The 16,954-nt window shown below is 58.1% G+C and overlaps 1 protein-coding gene across 14 annotated transcripts; it reads right to left on the reverse strand.

The window, feature by feature from the left end:
- Positions 1 to 653: 653 nt before the first annotated feature.
- Positions 654 to 16,693, reverse strand: TLR5 (toll like receptor 5). 14 transcript variants are annotated; one of them, XM_047848152.1, is made up of 7 exons: positions 10,266 to 13,478; positions 8,057 to 8,185; positions 6,139 to 6,266; positions 5,672 to 5,797; positions 5,307 to 5,443; positions 4,425 to 4,499; positions 654 to 4,165 (listed from the first exon to the last, which is right to left on the reverse strand). In XM_047848152.1, exon 7 carries the CDS (start codon positions 3,645 to 3,647, stop codon positions 975 to 977), a length of 2,673 nt encoding a protein of 890 aa, XP_047704108.1. In that variant the 5' UTR covers positions 3,648 to 4,165; positions 4,425 to 4,499; positions 5,307 to 5,443; positions 5,672 to 5,797; positions 6,139 to 6,266; positions 8,057 to 8,185; positions 10,266 to 13,478; the 3' UTR covers positions 654 to 974. The 14 variants fall into 14 exon arrangements, with proteins under 14 accessions (XP_047704108.1, XP_047704118.1, XP_047704116.1 ...); XM_047848162.1 differs by lacking the exons at positions 5,307 to 5,443; positions 5,672 to 5,797; positions 6,139 to 6,266 and adding exons at positions 8,621 to 8,831; positions 16,633 to 16,693 and having other exon boundaries at positions 10,266 to 10,361; XM_047848160.1 differs by lacking the exons at positions 5,307 to 5,443; positions 5,672 to 5,797; positions 6,139 to 6,266 and adding exons at positions 8,593 to 8,831; positions 16,633 to 16,693 and having other exon boundaries at positions 10,266 to 10,361.
- Positions 16,694 to 16,954: the final 261 nt, after the last annotated feature.

The raw sequence follows: 16,954 nt of genomic DNA on the forward strand, positions 1-16,954 counted from the left end.
AGGCAGATTGGGATGAGGACGGAGAGAAGGAATTCCTTCCTGACACCGTATGTGGTCTGTGCCGGCCAGTGGGGGTGGGACACAGAAGAAAGGTCCCCCCTGGAGCCTGCAGTCAGAGTGGGGAGCAGCCGACAGGCTCCCAGCTCTCGGAGAAAGTAGAAAGTGCTGGTCTTAGGAGAACAGGTGAGGTGCCAAGAGTTTGCACAAAAGGGAGGCCCACCAGGGGGCTGGGAGAACATTCCAGAAGGAAGAGGCGGACTGTGGGATGTGTGTTCTGGAGGAGTCAGGGCAGGGGCACAGAGACAGGAGGGTGAGTGCTGAGCCCAGGCCTAGGGGCTCCTGGATTTGCGGGAGGAGGTGTGTGAAACCCCAGGGTGACTTTGGCACACCTTCCCTGGTTTTCTTTATACCTTCGCAGAAAAACGTTCCTGTATTAAAATCAACTTGGATGGGGTGCCTGGGTGGCTCAGTTGGTTAAGCACCCGACTTCGGCTCAGGTCATGATCTCACAGTCTGTGGGTTCGAGCCCCGCATCAGGCTCTGTACTGACAGCTCAGAGCCTGGAGCCTGCTTCTGATTCTGTGTCTCCCTCTCTCTCTGCCCCTCCCCTGCTCGTGCTCTGTCTCTCTCTGTCGCAAAAATAAATGAAAACATTAAAAAAAATTTTTTTTAATAAAAAAAAAATAAAATCAATATGGAAAAAGACAGAATGCAAAATGTATATAGATTTCTTTTGAGGTAAAAAAATACAATCTCAAGGAAGTTTCGACTGCCAGCAAAGGTGCCCCCGAGTGTGCATCCCTGTGGCCGACAGGGCGACCAAGGAAAGGTTTGTGGTCGGCACAACGGGAGAAAACAGTACTCCCCTCCATGGTGGGGTCAGGGAGACCGGGCATCGTGTTGGTACGAAAACCAACAGCCCGTCGTGTTCCTAGTAGAAAGACAAGCTACGAGAAAGGACCCCAAACGGTAGCTTAGCACAGATGCAGAGCTGTCTGTGGCTTGGGATTAGTGGATGAGGAGACGCTCGCCATGGTTTGCAGCTGAACGTCGCCGTCTCTCTTCGTTCCCTTTTCTTTCTTTAGAAGGTGCTGAGAGAGTTTATTAAGAAACCAGTCGACATCCTGGAGGTCTTCAGGCCACCTCAAATACTGCCGCTTCTGCACGAATCCCCTGAGAGACTGATGCTTCATCAGCTGGTACTGGGACAGGGAGCCCACAACCACCAGGATGAGGGCACCATCGAGGTCAGACACACAGCGGCTCTGGGCGTAACTGAAGGCTTCGAGGCACCAGCCGTCTCGGAGGAAGTGCCTGCTCACGAGACAGACCACCTTCCTGCTGCCCCACACGGCGTCCTGGATGTTGGCGATGTGGTCTTGCCCCGGGACAAAGTCTCTCTCCTCGAAGCACAGGTTGAATCTGTTTTGGTCGCTGTACTGAGCATCTAGGTGCTTGAGCAAAGCGTTTTGCACCCACTCAAAGTCCTTGTTGCTGAAGCACAGATACGCATCGTATTTGTACACGTCAGCCCCGCTGCCCTTGGCGTGGTCCACGGACAGCGGTCTGCAGGCTGCCTTGTAGCAGAAGAAACAAAGCCCCCGGAACTTGGCGACCGTGAGGACAGCCGTGAGGAACAGAGTCACGGTAACACTGGACAAAATGAAAAGGGACAACTTCAGGGACTTTAAGACTTCCTCTTCGTCACAACCCTCCATGGACACAGAGGAGAGGGAGGTCCCAGCAAGCGAGGCGGGGTACATGCAGAGGGCGTCTGCATGAGACCCAAGCACAGTGACGTTGGTCTGGTTGAGCCAGCGGATGAAGGGACGGAGTTCACACTCACAGATGAACTTGTTGTACGTTATGTCCACGGCACTGAGGCCCGCAAACAGATCGGGGTCAGGGGACAGGAGCTGGTTTCTGGACACGTCCAGGACTTCCAAATTCGCAGGCAAGTCGCCGGGAGAAAGAACGGTGAGCCTGTTGGAGCTGAGGCTGAGACCCCTCAGTGCGGTCAGGTCGCCAAATACTCCTGGCGGAAGGAAATTCAGGTAGTTGTTATTTAGATACAGGACCTGGAGCTGGGAGAGCCCCTTAAAAACATCCCAGCAGAAGCCGGTTTCCCAGGCCAGCTGCAACATATTTCCTCCAAGGAAAAGCTTCTCCAGGCTGAGGCTCCCCGCTGGGGCATGAGCTGGGTTGCAAGAAGAAAGGCGGTTTTGATTCAGAATGAGGATCTGGAGGTGAGGGACCCGGAGAAGGAAGTAGAGACTGTCCAGATCTTCTAGCCTGTTCTCTGACAAGTGGATGAAGTTGGCCGTAAGCCTTACGTTCGGCAAGGTCACCAGTTTATTGCTGCCCAAGAAGATAGTAGGGATGCTCGGGATGAAAGAAATGGTTTTAAGGGCATTATCGCGGAGATCCAAGGTCTGTAATGTTTTCAGGGATTTGAATGTCTGGTCCTGAATGATCCCAATGTGGTTGTTTTGAAGGTCAATATAGGCTACCTCAGGCAGTCCACGGAAATCAGAATTATAAAGCTCGCCCAGAAGGTTATGTGACACGTTGAGAACCTGCAGGCTGTCGAGTCCGTAAAACGCTTCCCCTGCAATCTTGTTTATCTTGTTGTGGGCGAGGTTCAGGACCTTCAAGTGCCTGAGAGACTCAAAGAGCCGAAAGTTCAGAGAGAAGATAAAGCCGTGTGAAAGATCCAGACGTACCACTGAGCTCCTGGCCAGGCCGGCAAATGTGCTCCGGTCAGGGTCCCGGATGTTACGGAAGCCAAACCCAGCCCCCATGATGTGGTAGGTGAGAACCAGAGAGGAGGTCTGGCTCCCATTGATGGCCCTGCTGAAGTTCCCCGTGACATCCGCGGTCCAGCCGTTGTGAGAAACATCCAGGGTTTCCAGCACCATGTCTCTGAATGGGTTCATACACTTGGCCCAGTCCATGGGGACCCTGTTGTACAAGCCATTGGTGGCGAGGCTTAAGAAGGAGAGCGTCTTCCCTTGGAGGGGCTTGAGCTCCTGTTCACATACGATGGGTATCTGGTTGAGGGAAAAATCGATAGACTTCAAGGAATTCAACTCCCGGAACGAAGGATGAAGGTGAAGGCTACGAATCTGATTTTTGGACAGGTCCAGGCGAGTCAAAGACTCCAGATTTCGGAAATAACCGTCTCTTAATACGGCATCGGAGAGAGCACAGAAGAAGAGTCGAAGTTCAAGCAGGTGGGGCAGCCCCTGGAAAGCGTCGAGATGCAGGAAATGCATGTGGCTGCCGCCCAGGTCCAAGACTCTAAGATTGGGCAGGTTTCGGAAGGCCTCTCTGTCAATACGCAAGGGGGTATACTGAGTCCCGAGCTCCAGCAGCCCCAGCTGCTCCAGGAGGGGAAATGAGGAGGCAGTGACAGTCTCGATGTAGTTGAAGCTTAGCAGGAGGATCTCCGTGGTGCCAGGCACCCAGGGCACCTGGGTGAGGTTGCAGAATCGGTACAAGGCTAGCCGACCGTCCGAGGAGCAGGAAGAAATCGCCAGCACAGGACTGGCCACGAGCACTACTCCGAAGACAAGGTCAAGGGGGTCTCCCATGATCCCGTGGAGAAGACGGGAAAATGAAGACACAGCCGACCGAGCTCCAGGCATGGCGCGCGGGCCCCTGGGACATGGGGGCTCCCGCACGACCTGCCTGCTGCCGAGACCCTTTGTGGGTGCGGCTGTGGGGGGTGGGCCTAAAGGTAAGCACTATTCCAAGTCCTTCAGAAACATTCAGTCTTTGCAGTAACGGTTCATTAGTTCACGCAGTCGCTTACTCAAGGTCTGCGCAGGCAGTGGGAGAAAGCTGCAGGTGGAGACACGTCTGCACGTCCCCTGGGCCCGTTCCCAGCCAGCCGGCTCCTCGGTCCTCCGTCCACAGCCAGGCCGCCTCAGCGCACAAGCAGGGGTACTTTATGCCACTGTCCACAAAGCATCACAGGATGGGTCTAATGCGGACGAACCGGGCGCCCCTGCCAGCCGGCCCGCAGGGCTGTGTGGATGCTCGGCGGCACAGCCGCGTCTGGCTGGTGTTCCCAGTGCGGGGCTGTGGGGTCGGAGGAAACGCAGGGGGATCGGCCCTCAGAGCCCCCGCATCTGGTGCCCGCGGCCCATTCAACGGGCTCTCACTGTAACGTCAGAAGTAAGGAGAGACTGATGCGGCTCAGGGGCCAGGAGGAGGGACAGGGAGAGGGGAGGGGAGGGGAGGGGGGAAAGAGGGGGGTGGGGTGGGGGGGGAAAGGAGGGGTGGGGGAAAGTGGGAGGAGAGAAGAAGGGGGAGGGGGAGGGGGAAGGAAGGGGGAGGGGAGGAGGAGCAGGGGGGAGGGGAGAAGGAAGGGTAGGGGGGAGAGGAGAAGGAGGGATGGGGGAGGGGGGAGAAGGAGGCACCTGCCGTAAGCCTTAGTCCGTGGCTCTGCTGGTGTTTTGCTCCATGTGGGGGCTGGTTTCCATGGAAACCCGAGGCTGTGACACACAGATTAGAGCAAATCACAAGGAGGCATCGACTCCGAGTTGACCCCAAGCATCAAAACCGGGCATTTAATAATCACTGGGAAGAAGTCGGCGATAATGTTAATCCAATCTGATCATTTTTCACGATTGCTGCCCAAGGCCTGAGGCGGCAGCCGCAAGTCCCCCGCACCTTCCATGGTGGGTCGCCCTCCTGGCGGCCTGGGGACTCTGCTGTCCCCTCCCTCCCTGCACAGAGCCCTGGGGACGACGGCCACAAGGACTTCTGTGCTCCAGCTCTGTCTCCCCAACAACTTCCTCGACAAGTATGTGGGGAGTGTCCACTAGGTGCTGGGCACCTTTCGGGACACGGGAGAGAAGACGAACTCACAAGCCATGACTGTGCTCATGGGCTCACGTGCTGGTGCAGGGAAGCAGCGGAGGGGGGACACCCAACAAAAGAAGGAAAAATGGAGACAGGGACCGCCAGGGCTGGGTGTTGGTTGCTACTTGGACAGTGGTCAGGAAAGCCCTCTCTGCTGACATCGTGCCGGAGCAGAGGCCTGAAGGCAGGAGGGAAAAGGACAGGCCCGTATGTGCTGGGGGAGGAGCAGTCAGCACCAGTCCCGGGTGACCGGGAGTGCCAGCACGGCGCTCCTGGCTGCCTCTCCAAACTCTTTCCAACCTCAGGGCCTTGGCACATGCTGCGTCCTGTGCAGGAACGCTCTTCTCTCTGCTCCTCACATGGACACTTCCTCAGAGAGCCTCCCCCACACTCACTATTTGCGGTAACTCCCCTGCCCCCAACTCGCTCAAACACACCTTGTTTATTCCTTGCAAGGCAACTATCACAAGCCCTTAATTATCTGGCGCAAACACTGGCTGACTTATCTGCCGTCTCCCTCCCTTACGAGGCCATATTCTCCATCAGCCCAGCGAGGATGGAAGGATGCCTGCTGCTAAGAAGAAGAAATGCGAAGTTGAACGAGTATCACTGCCAACAAGGGAACAACACTGATCTGTTTGGGGAACTTGGTCTCCGCTGAGGCAGAAACCATCACCCTGGGTGAGACTTCCTGTGCGCAACAGTGGCTCCCGATGGGGAAGCTGTCTCTGCGGGAGCGTCCTGTGAGCGTGCGGGTGTCCGGGCCACAACGCGCCCCAGGAAGCAGGGAGGCCACACGCACCTGGTCCTGCACAGGCGGAGCTGCTCAGCTCCAGGGACGATGACCCGCCGGGCGTCCCTGGAGGTCAAAACCGTCTCAAAGTGACCTCAGACCCTGACTCTCTTCTGCAGGCCAACAAAGTATTTCCTTTTAAAGTTTATTTATTTATTTTGAGAGAGAGAGAGAGAGAGAGGAGAGAGAGCTCAATTAGAGGAGGGGCACAGAGAGAGAGAGAATCCCAAGCAGGCTCTGCTCTGTCAGCACAGAGCCTGATGTGGGGCTCGATCTCACGACCCCAGGATCATGACCTGAGCCTAAATTGTTGGAGAAGCTAGAGAACACCAAAGATGGCCGATGGGGCTAAAACAAACTCCGGTCTCTGGCTTAGAGACCCTCCTCCGGGTTCTTCTTTCTTTCTTTGCTGCGGCTTGCGAAACCCACCCCCCCCCCGCCCACCCCAGATATGGAAGCTGATGACGATAAATTACCCTCCGCGCTTGCATCTGGCGCTCAGATCTTTGGAGAAACGGTCTCCTCCGAGCCCGCCGGTGTTAAATAAATCTCCAATCCACCAAGATCTCTGAGTGCCGCTTGGGTTTTCCGCCAGCGTCCCAGCCTGGTCCCGCAACAAAATCAAGAGTTGGATGCTTAACTGACTGAGCCACCCAGGTGCCCCCCAACAAAGTATTCTCAGCACTGTTTCTATTCTGAATTTTCCAGACACGGGATCTGACAAATCTAGGGAAGATCGTACCCTGCTCATTCGCAGCTGCAAACAAGAAGTTAGTCACCATTCCGGAAAATCTCTTCCTAGTGACCTGGGTCTCCACGGGAGCCATGAACCGTGCCATCTGGGTGGACTTCCCGGGGACGGTGTGTGTGACCCCATTTATGTGGCCCTCATTTCTAAATGTCAAAGGTAATAAAACTTTAAGAAATGTCTGTTGAATATTTTCTTCTCTTAAATCCAAACTTATTCCTTATAAGTGAGTGTGAGAGTCAAAATAACTCACTTTGCCTTCTAGTGTGAGGACATATTTGTTCCTCATCACTTACGTCCCCTTTCCTTTTCTCGTTATATTCCTGTCAGGGCGTTATATTGATTTCTTTAACATCGTGTTTATAGATTAGATTATACCTCTGCTTCAACTTCAAAATGGAAAAGCCATCATTTAAACATTTGTTATAATATGGGTGCTCTTCTGGGGCCCCTGGGGGCTCATGTGGTCATGATCCCAGGGTTCGTGGGTTCAAGCACCACGACGGGCTCTGTGCTGGCAGTGTGGAGCCTGCTTGGGACTCTGTCTCTCTCTCTCTGTCCCTCCCCCCTCCCACTCTCTCTCTAAAATAAATAAAATGAAAAAAAAATTTAAACAAGGATTCTTTTCTTTTTTAAAAAAAACTTTAATGTTTTTTTAAAATCTATTCTTGAGAGAGAGAAGGAGAGAGAAAGAGAGAGCGTGCGCACGCACAAGCAGGGGAGGGGCAGAGAGAGAGGGAGACACAGAATCCGAAGCAGGCTCCAGGCTCCGAGCTGTCAGCACAGAGACCGACGTGGGGCTCGAACCCAAGAACCGTGAGATCATGACCTGAGCCAAAGTTGGACACTTAACCGATGGAGCCCCCCAGGCGCCCCACAAGGATGCTTTTCTAAGCACTGTGGCCATAGCCTCTTCTCCCCACGTTCACCACAAACTCTGAGATGATTAAAGCCAGATATTCTTTGAATCCTGTTTTTTCCACCCACATAGCGAGTGGTTGCCCCCCCCCCCGCCCCCGACGATCAGACCGATGCACACGGTGGGGAGGCCCTTGTCCTGGAAGATGGGACAGATGCAGGGGAGAATTATCAGAAAGAAAACAAAACAGTGGGGGCACAGGTGGGCATCAGGCTCCTGGGAAGCCCCAGAGGTGAGCCCCAGCCCCGCCCACCTCGAAAGGGACAGCTCAGCAACAATGCTGTCCCTGCCATCCTGCTGCTGACAAAACCAGCCGGCACCTGCATGGACAGGACGGGAGGCCGTCCCCGCAGGGCCCTAACTCTGAGCCCTGGGTTCACCCCGGGCCCACACAGACGCTGGGGGAAGGAGGTCTGTTGTTCTCAGGCAGCAGATTCTCAGATGTGCTTCAGGAGGAGAGCCGAGGGTGGGGGAGACACATGGTAGGGGGACGACCTCACTCTGGGTTTTCTGTGACCTTCTTCCCATCTCCCAGCGGGAGGAGACAGGGACAGACGAGGCCCAGCCTCCCTGGCCAGATGCACACCACACTCTACAGTCGTTCTTAAATGTCTTGAGGTCACAGACCGACCCCTCTGAGACTCCGATAGCTCTGGTTCCTTGCCCTCCAAAAACGCACATAAGCGTCACACACCCAATTTTGCACCATTTCAGAGGGTTCACTGACCTTCCAAAATCTGCTCCTTCCAACCCGCGGCTTCACAGACGGCCCGGCACGCTCCGTATCCCGGGACGCGGCTCAGAGCGCGAAGGGCCTGACGGCAAATACTTTAAGCTCTGCAGTCCAACCTCTGCTCTAGAACAGAAGAGAAACTCTGGTTCACAAGTGAGGATTTGAGGGGACTGTAAGATACACGCGTGCCGATAGGGAACCACCGTATTTGCCGGGAAGACGCCACCTGGTCCCCAAGCTGCTGATTTACTCAACCATCAGAGTGATTTCTCCTCTTACGTAACAGACAGAAATCCCTGCAGAGGCGCGTAGCTCAGAACAGCCGAGCTGAGCTTTCTAGTTTCACTTTTGTCTTTTTGCAGACAACCCCTCACCGCCCCGCGGTGTACCCGCCGGACCCGGCCGCTCGACCCTGGATTTGCAGCAACGGGTGACAGAGGAGATGACAGAGGCAGTGCGGGGCGCCAGGGCCCCTGGACAAACAGAATTTACGCAAAATTATCCGGGCTCATGTGGCATGACCAAGATACCATGCAGACCGGCTTTCCCACGACGTACAGCAAGGCAGGACTGAAGCGGACCTCCGAGCGGGGGGCTCCGGGACAGCGGAGCCGAGAGCCGTCAGGAAGACACCACGCGGCGCGTCCGGAACGGGAGCCGGGAGACACGCGGGGTGAAGAAAACATGAACCCGCACTGGTGTCGGGCAGCGGGTGGAGCAGCGAGAACCAGGCTGTGAAGCTGCTTCGGACCCGATCCAACCTCAGAACCTGGAGACCATCCACCGTCCTGGACCCACAGCTCCTCCCACCCCGTCCACAATCCTGGACCCACAGCCCCTCCCCCCATCCACAGCCCCTCCCCCTCCCCCCCCCCCCCCCGCACCCCCTCAGTCCACCGTCCTGGACCCACAGCCCCTCCCACCCCGTCCACCGTCCTGGACACACAGCCCCCTCCCCCCCCAGTCCACCTTCCTGGACCCACAGCCCCTCCCACCCCATCCACCGTCCTGGACCCACAACCCCCTCCCCCCGTTTACAGCCCCTCCCCCCCCTCTCCCCACCTCAGTCCACCATCCTGGACCCACAGCCCCTCCCCCGTCCACCGTCCTGGACCTGTAGGCCCCTCCCCCCAACCATGGTCCTGGACCCACAGCCCCCTATCCCCGTCCACAGCCCCTCCCCCCCCAGTCCACCATCCTGGATCCACAGCCCCCTCCCCCCCGTCTACCATCCTGGACCTATAGGCCCCTCCCCCAACCATCGTCCTCACACCCCCCACCTCACACACACCCCCCCTCCCCCGTCCCCCACAGTCCACCATCCTGGACCCACAGCCCCCCCCCCCCCCCCCCCCCCCCGTCCACCCTCCTGGACCTATAGGCCCCTCCCCCCAACCATCGTCCTGGACCCACAGCCCCCTCACACACACACAGCCCCTCCCTCCCTCCACCTTCCTGGACTCACAGCCCCCTCCCCCGTCCACAGTTCCCCCCATCCACCGTCCTGGACCCACAGACCCCCACCGGTGTGACCTCAGTGCAGTTGGTGGCCAATTCTGCAAGGCTCACCCCAGGGCACTGCCCCCCTGCCGGTCATGTCCCCCCTGCCCCTGCCCACTGACCTCCCAGCCGGTCCCCCACAGACACATGCACCCCTCATCCAGCTACCCCAGGAGCCCGAAAGCACACCTCTGATCAGAAGCCTTCACTGGCTCCTTCTGCCCACGAAGGGAACAGGACTTCTGGGCCGTCCACTGTAGACTGTAGTCTACCCTGGAATGGCTGACCTTCTCCTTTGACAGAGGGGATCCCAAGCCAACCCCCCGTCCCGACCGCACCTGCAGTCTGGGCCTGTGCTCCAGAGGGAGGCCACCTGCTCAGAACTTGGCCTCCACCCAATTTCCCTCCTTAGGCTGGACCCCGGGGGGTGGGATGCTTCTGTCTGCATATCCAGCTCGCCCTTCAGAGGCCACCTCGGAGGCCAGCAATCCTCATACCCCCGGGGCACATTTTATCTCACCCTGATATGCTGTCCACACCTCCCAGACAGCGTTTTTATTAAACACCTTCCCCCTAGACTGCACGTCTCTTGAGGGCGGAGACCCTGTTTTTATTTGTGCAGTATCCCTGAGGTAGCACAGTTTAACACCCCAGTAATATTATCCCCACTAATAGTCCGAAGGCTTATTTTCATCAGACTCACCTCCTAGTTCTAACACGGGGAGCTCCTAACACGTCCTTATTCTGGGGGCACAGACCCCCACTCCCCGGCTGGTCCAGGGCTCCGGTTCCTGAGACTCTAGGAAATTCATCACAATGACGAAGGTGGTCAGTGTTGATTTGGCGAGTCAAGATAAAGGGCTTTTGTTTTCTTAAAGGAGAAAAGCTAATTAAGGGGGAGAAACAAACTGTGATGCACAAGTTTTTCTATGCCATATGGCAGTTCTCTTTGCAGAAGAATTTGAAGCTTTAGGTGTGTGTCTTACTGAGCAGAATTTCAACTAGAAAAGATCGAGACCATTTTGCAAATCAAGGCACGTGGGCCATCAGAGCCGCAGGGTCTTGAGAAGTCTAGGCCCAGCCTCTGGTTCAGAGGCCCAGTGTCTGGGCCAGTCAGATGGGGAGCTTTCTTCCTTGGGACTCCGGAGAGGGAAAGTCCACACTTTCACCATCCGGTGCATTTTTCTTCAAATCGCTGTGGGGAGGGAGTGTCTCCCCGGACCTAAGTTCCTTTTCACGTGACTTTGCCATGGTCATTTGGTGACGAAGGCTTCCGCCCAGGGTTGAGGACCAGCACTGTCTGCTCTATGGCAGATGGCCAGGTTCGCCATCAGAGTTTGACCTTCGGAGCAGCTCGCTGGCTAAATGAGGGCCGAGTCAGGGGACACTGGCTAGGAATCGTTAGGTCTCAGATTTAGGATGAGGGGTCCTACAGGCGGAGGAAGTGCTCAGGGTCGTGCACCCCTCCAGCTGGGCGCTAGGACTTGAATCCAGCTGCAGACTTAGTCATCATTTTGATCTTTTCCAAAAACTCAGAATGGAGTATCCTGCACACGGCCCAGCCCCTCGGAGGCATCCGGGACCACCTGCGGGTGCCGCTAAAACGCAATCTGGTCAGCAGGCAGGCGGGGACCTGACACTCTGGCTCTCCACAAGCCTCCAGGTGACCTTCAGAGCTGAGTGGCAGGGCCCCGAGACCCGCCATCTGTCCACACTCACTGCTCAGGCTGCCTGTTCTCCTGGGATGAAGGTTGGGTAGGTGCTGCCCGGTCACTTCTGGCAAGGGGCCACGTTAATACGCTCACCCCAACTCTTCTCGACCCTGGCGGGTGAAGCACCAGATGGTTGCCAACGGGGATCAGCTGAGGGTCCCGAGGCCGGGGCTGGACACGACACGTGGGTTCCCTCACTGCGCAGCTGAGGAAACAGGTGCGAGGGTCTTCCCGGTTCCAGGGCCTTCCCGGTTCCAGGGCAGGCGCTTCTGCCGCCGACCGGCAGGGGGCGGCCGAGGGCGGGTCGGGACGCGGCCGCAGGGTGAGCGCAGGGCCCGGGGTGAGGACTCGCCAGGGCCGCCGCTGGCATCATCCACCCCCCTCCCCGATGCTCTGCTCGCTCTGAGCTCTGCATCTGTTTTGCCCCGCACACCGTTTTGGTTGGGGGGGGGGGGGGAGGGGGGAGGATGGGATCAAAATCAGGACTAAGTCTGCAGCTGAATTCGAGTCCTCGTTCCCAGTTGAATGGATGACCAGCCTCTCTGAGCACCAGTGGGGCCGTCTACACACACACAAGGGGGGGACACTCCGGTGCCTGATCCAGAGTAATCGGTTCCTCACACGCCACCCTCTGATGGTTCTTGTTGCTTAAGGACACAGACATCGTTAGTCCAAGAGCACCTCTCCAGAGATGCACTCCCTTTAGGAGCCACCAAAGGGGAACACTGAGAGGGACAGGGGATTTCCCAGCATGGTGCGGCCTCAGGAGTTTCCCTCTTCAGCACTCCTGGAAGTTAGGGAAAATCTTGCCAGATTGCCCTTAATATCTTCCGGTGGTGGTCCCCCCACCCCCCGGCCCCCGACCACACCAGCATCCAGAGGAACTGATATTCTCAAGAAGCCAGTGTGTCAAAAACCCAACAGAATGGTTTCTCTTCTGTTTATTATAAATTCTTTCCCACCGTTTTAAAACATCTGACTGGAAAAAAAATAATTTCACTTGGGTGATGATTAAAGACTAACAACACGCGCCACACGCTTAAAATCCTCCAGAAAAGGGAGCTCTCCACGGACTGAATATCTCTACCTGATTTCAGCTTCAGGCGGCACCAATACTCTCAGAAAATTAACCTCGAGGCTCTGACAGCCTCCCCGACCGCACCTCGGCCAAGCCTGCGAGCTGATGGCCCGGAGAGAGGGGCAACAGCCAGGTGCCAGAGCCCCGAGCCCCCAAAGAGCCCGCCTTTGCCTCTCCAGAAAGTTATGACAACCTGGATTGTGATGTAAATGGAAGCAGTGGGGGGCGGCGGAGGCACAGTGAAGAAAATCCTTATTAAACTATGGACACGATGGAAATGAGAAGAGAGATTACAAGCACCAGAGAACCATCCCGGGGAGGGTTGTACTCTGGGCTGAGCTAAGGAAAGCAAAAAGAGAAACCCCCCTTGGCTGATGAAACCAAGCCCACTCGGCAGCAGCCTGGCAGAGCCGCCCTGGGTGGGAGGTGAGGGAGGGAGTCAGGCTGGGAGGGGGGAGTCCTGCGTCTCCCAGGGGTGGAGGAGGAAGAGTTTACTCGTGGCACCAGGGACTTGGAGCGGGGGCGGCCGGGGCTGCAAGCACATGTTCCTGCCTCGTGCCGCGACCGGGGACCGGGCCCCAGGGAGGTTCCTGAGGGTGGAAACCGCCCTGGGCCAGCAGCCCCACACCCCTGCTCCATCCTGGGTGGGGCGCCGGGGCCAGAGGCCAACTTGCTGTGGGCGGGAACGTCCAAGACCACGGCCAAAGCCCCGGGCTGGGAGAGGAGAATCCTGGGGCCACCGTGGGGGCATCCTTGATGAGCTGAATTCCCCCGGTCCCGTTTCTGAATGTGCACATGTGAGTGTGACCTGGCGGCCAGGTACGTGGCCAGACCGTACCCGGAAATAGCTTGCTTCGGTTTCCCAAACAGGAATCAGATCTCTTATGAAACAGACACAATCTCTTCACGGGGCCACTCTTCCCCGATGGCCAAATTCCTCAGGAAATACAAGGGGCGCCCGCTGCCTGGGCTCAGTTGGCCCCGTGGCCTCCTTCCGGGGCCCCGTCCTGAGCTCCCGTCCTCACCTGTTCTAATCTGCATCTCCCCGTTTTCTCTTGTGGCACCGACAGCTTTGCTCCTATGTCTTCCTGAAATGCCTCCTCCCTCGTCCTCTTGTTCTCCCCCTGGCCTTTCCCTTCCCCCACCCCTGGCTTGCAGGTCGCGTTTCACGAGTTGGACTGTCCCCACCACTCGTGCCCCCAGGATCTATCTCCAGCCCTGAGAGAGGGAGAAGCACGGACGTGGGCGTCTCCTGGGGCCAGGGCCCCCCTCTCCTGACACCTGCCTGGCAGGTGGTGAGCCAGCCTTCTGGGAGACTCTCTTCCTGGGACTGGGCACCAAGTCCCGGCTCCTCTTTCCCAGATGTCTCTAGAGTTGTCCTTCCTTTTACATTCCCACCGCCCTGGTCAGTCTTCTGTCTGGCACATACTTCCTGGGCACGGTCTCCCAGGGAGGGTGTTAGCCGCTGGGGCTTCATCAAGACAAACCCAATCTCTGCCTTCAGGGAGCTAACGTCCCGAGCCTGAAGGCGACCACGGAGGGCGGGGGCGTGATGTCGTTACAGGACCAGACGTGGTGCCTCGGGGCAGAGGAGGACGCACCCCCAGCCCGAGGGCACCTCTAACTAGGGGTATAGACGCTGCCACCTAAGTCACAGGAGCGGTGAACCGTGGGGGGGGGGGGGGGGGCAGTCCCGGCAGAGGCACCCAGGCACCGTGTTCAAGGGAGAGGAGGGAGCCCGGGCCTGGAGCCCCCGCAGGTGGAGTAACTCAGAAGGTCCAAGTGTGAGCCTGTGGGCGCTGGTGGGGGCGAGGATGGAGAGGGTATTCTGCAGCCAAGAAGGACGCGCCTGCCATCCCGGGGGCAGAGGGGGCTGCCGAGGGCCTTGAGGACTGCCACCATCTAACACTAGCCCCTCAAGGCCGCTGGGCTTTGGCTCCACCGGTGTATCCAGCCTCAGGTTCCCAGTAATAACCCTTAGCCCACACCTTCCGCACCAGGTGGGTGAGGTGCTTCCTGTGTCCTGTATGTGCAACCAAGGATCATGTGCCAAATGCCTGCTATGTGCCAGACACTAGCGCTGGCTCAGAGGGTCCCCAGCGAGTCGGACAAAGACCCCTCCCCCCAGTGGGCACTGCAGGGGACCAGAGCTCCGACGGAGGAGGAGCAAGAAGCGTGCAAGGAGCAACGGAGGGCAGATGACGGGCTCTCCAACTCTGCCCTTGAGGGACCCATCAGAAGAGGGGCCTTTTGAGATGCTTCTTAAAAGATGTAGAGGACTCCCCAACAGGGCATTCTGGGCAGGAGAGCGAGTGTAAGGAGAGTGAAGCATGCAAAATAGGCTCAGTAAGAACACTCTGGAAGGTCAGTGTGTCGGGGAGGTCAGTGTGTCAGGGAGCATGAAGAGAGTGGCCAGAGCTGGAGAGGGAGGTGGGGGGTTGTGGGGAAATAGGTTTTACTCACACAAATGGGTCAGAAAAAAGCTTCGGGCAGAACGCCACCCCTGCGGGGCGAAAGCGCCTGACGTTAGCTGGCGGGATATTGTACTGGGACTGTGAGAAACGTTATTTCACCTGCAGGAAATTACTTTCCTTCTGGAGCCAATATACTATTGTACTTCGATCACAAAATCCACTCACCCCCCCCCTCCCCCAGGCCCTTTGCTTCTTACACACACAAGTTAATGATTACTGTCTGATTGTTCTCTCCACGTTCATGTGTGTAAGATCTTCTTTTCTTCACACTCACCCTGTGTGTAAGATCTCGAAAGCCCAATAAATGCGGAGAGGAAGCCCCTGTTCGGGGCTCTTGTCTCCTCCCGGACATTAGCCTCTCGTATTCAACTCTGCATCTGCTCTCTTGCTGGACAAGCGAGAACTCCAGAGTCAAAGTCTGCCACAGGGGGTCTGGATCACAGCTGGTGAGCGCCATTACGGATTCTAAGTCTTAGTATTACCCTCGGACCTCCTTCCACCTGCCTGTCCCCGTCTCCAGCTGCCGTTTCTAAATCCAGAGGACGACCGGTGACTCCGCAAAGCCCCGTCTTTACCAGCCCACGCTGGCTGTCACCTTTGAACTAGCAGGTGATAGCACAGGACTTCACACTTAACTGCTCTCGTTTCCCGGATGCTGGTTTTGTCTTTCCACCTGAACCTGGGAGCCTCTGAGGGGCAGGGACAATGCCTCACACGAGCAGGTCCCACAGAGCAGAGCTCACAGGGGTTGGGATGCAAAGCCAGCAGTGGGAATCACCCTAACAGGAGGCCGTGCGGAAGTCTGGATCTGCGGGCTGTCCACAAACCTAAGAGTGAAACACACATCCGGACCCAGTCACTGCACATCCCGGGGTTTTGTGCTGAGTCTGTGAGCAAGCAGAAGCACCCCAACAGGCCTGTTCTGATTTCAACAGTCAGCACACTGGCAGGCAAACCGACAAAGGAGGTCTCTGTGAGGCTGGACACAACTTCCCGAGAAGTCTTCCGAGAAGACAAAGCCAAAAACGAGCAGGGTCAGTTTTGCATTCAGAACATGCAATCAGTTTCTGCTTCCCTCAGAGCCGAGCCGCCAAGTGGGTGACCCAGTGACAGCACTTAGGGTGGAAGGACCACTGAGGGTGACGTCCCCAGGGCACTGTGAAACAAGCGAGTGACCCTGTGACACCACCCGACCTCCACACAGGGCGTCCTATGGATTATTGCGTCCTTGCCCAGGAACAGTGTCTACGGTGCCGTTCACGGGTCACCCGGCGCGGGGCAGATGCGCTCAGAGCTGACCCACGGGAAGGAGCAAGCCCCTCGCCATGGTCCCGGCAGCCTGGCTTCCTGCGGCCGCGCACCCCTCACCCCTAGATGAGCCACACCGCCCTGCGAGGCTGTGCCGGCGGCGGTTTTCCAGGCGCCCTGCCTCTGCGTCCGCGTCTTCACAGGCGGATTGTTTACGACGTGAAGGCCGGCGGGGTAAACCGTGCCGCCTCCGCCGGGCCGCCTCGCCGGGTGCGCCGGGTGCCGGGGTTCGGGGGGGCCCCTTTTCCAGGGCTGGGAGGCCACCTGCCCCCTCCCAGGTGGGGACGAAAGCGAAAGTGAGAAAGCGACAGCTCTCCAAAGGTGGGGGCGCCCCGGCTTCCCCGTGTCCCGCCCCCAGGGCACCAGCCGGCCACGCGCCCAGTCCCCGTCCAGGGAGCAGAGCCGGAAGCCGCCCGGGACGCCCCCGGGGGGTGGGCGCCCGACCGCGCCAGCAGCCCGGGGTGGGACAGGGGTCCTCGTCCGCGGCGGGGCGCTTACCTCCGGGAAGGGTTCCCCGCGCCTCCCGCAGCTCCGCGCGCTTCTCCGCCCGGGTCCCGCCCCTCCCACTACCCCGCCCACATGCCCCCGCCCCGCGATGCGCCCCCGCCCCGCGATGCACCCCCGCCCGCATGCTCCGCCCTCCGCCCTCCCCGCCTGGCCCCTCCCACCTGCCAGATCAAGCCCCGCCCACGTGTCCCGGGCAGGCCCCGCCCCACTCACACGCCCCGCCCCCACCCACGCACCGCCCACCTGCCCAGCCGCTCTCCGTCCGGGCCCCGCCCACCTGCCTGACGCTGCCCCCGCCGGTCCTCGTTCACAG

The sequence above is a fragment of the Prionailurus viverrinus genome, unplaced genomic scaffold, assembly GCF_022837055.1.
Source record: "Prionailurus viverrinus isolate Anna unplaced genomic scaffold, UM_Priviv_1.0 scaffold_53, whole genome shotgun sequence".
Taxonomy (NCBI): Eukaryota; Metazoa; Chordata; class Mammalia; order Carnivora; family Felidae; genus Prionailurus; species Prionailurus viverrinus.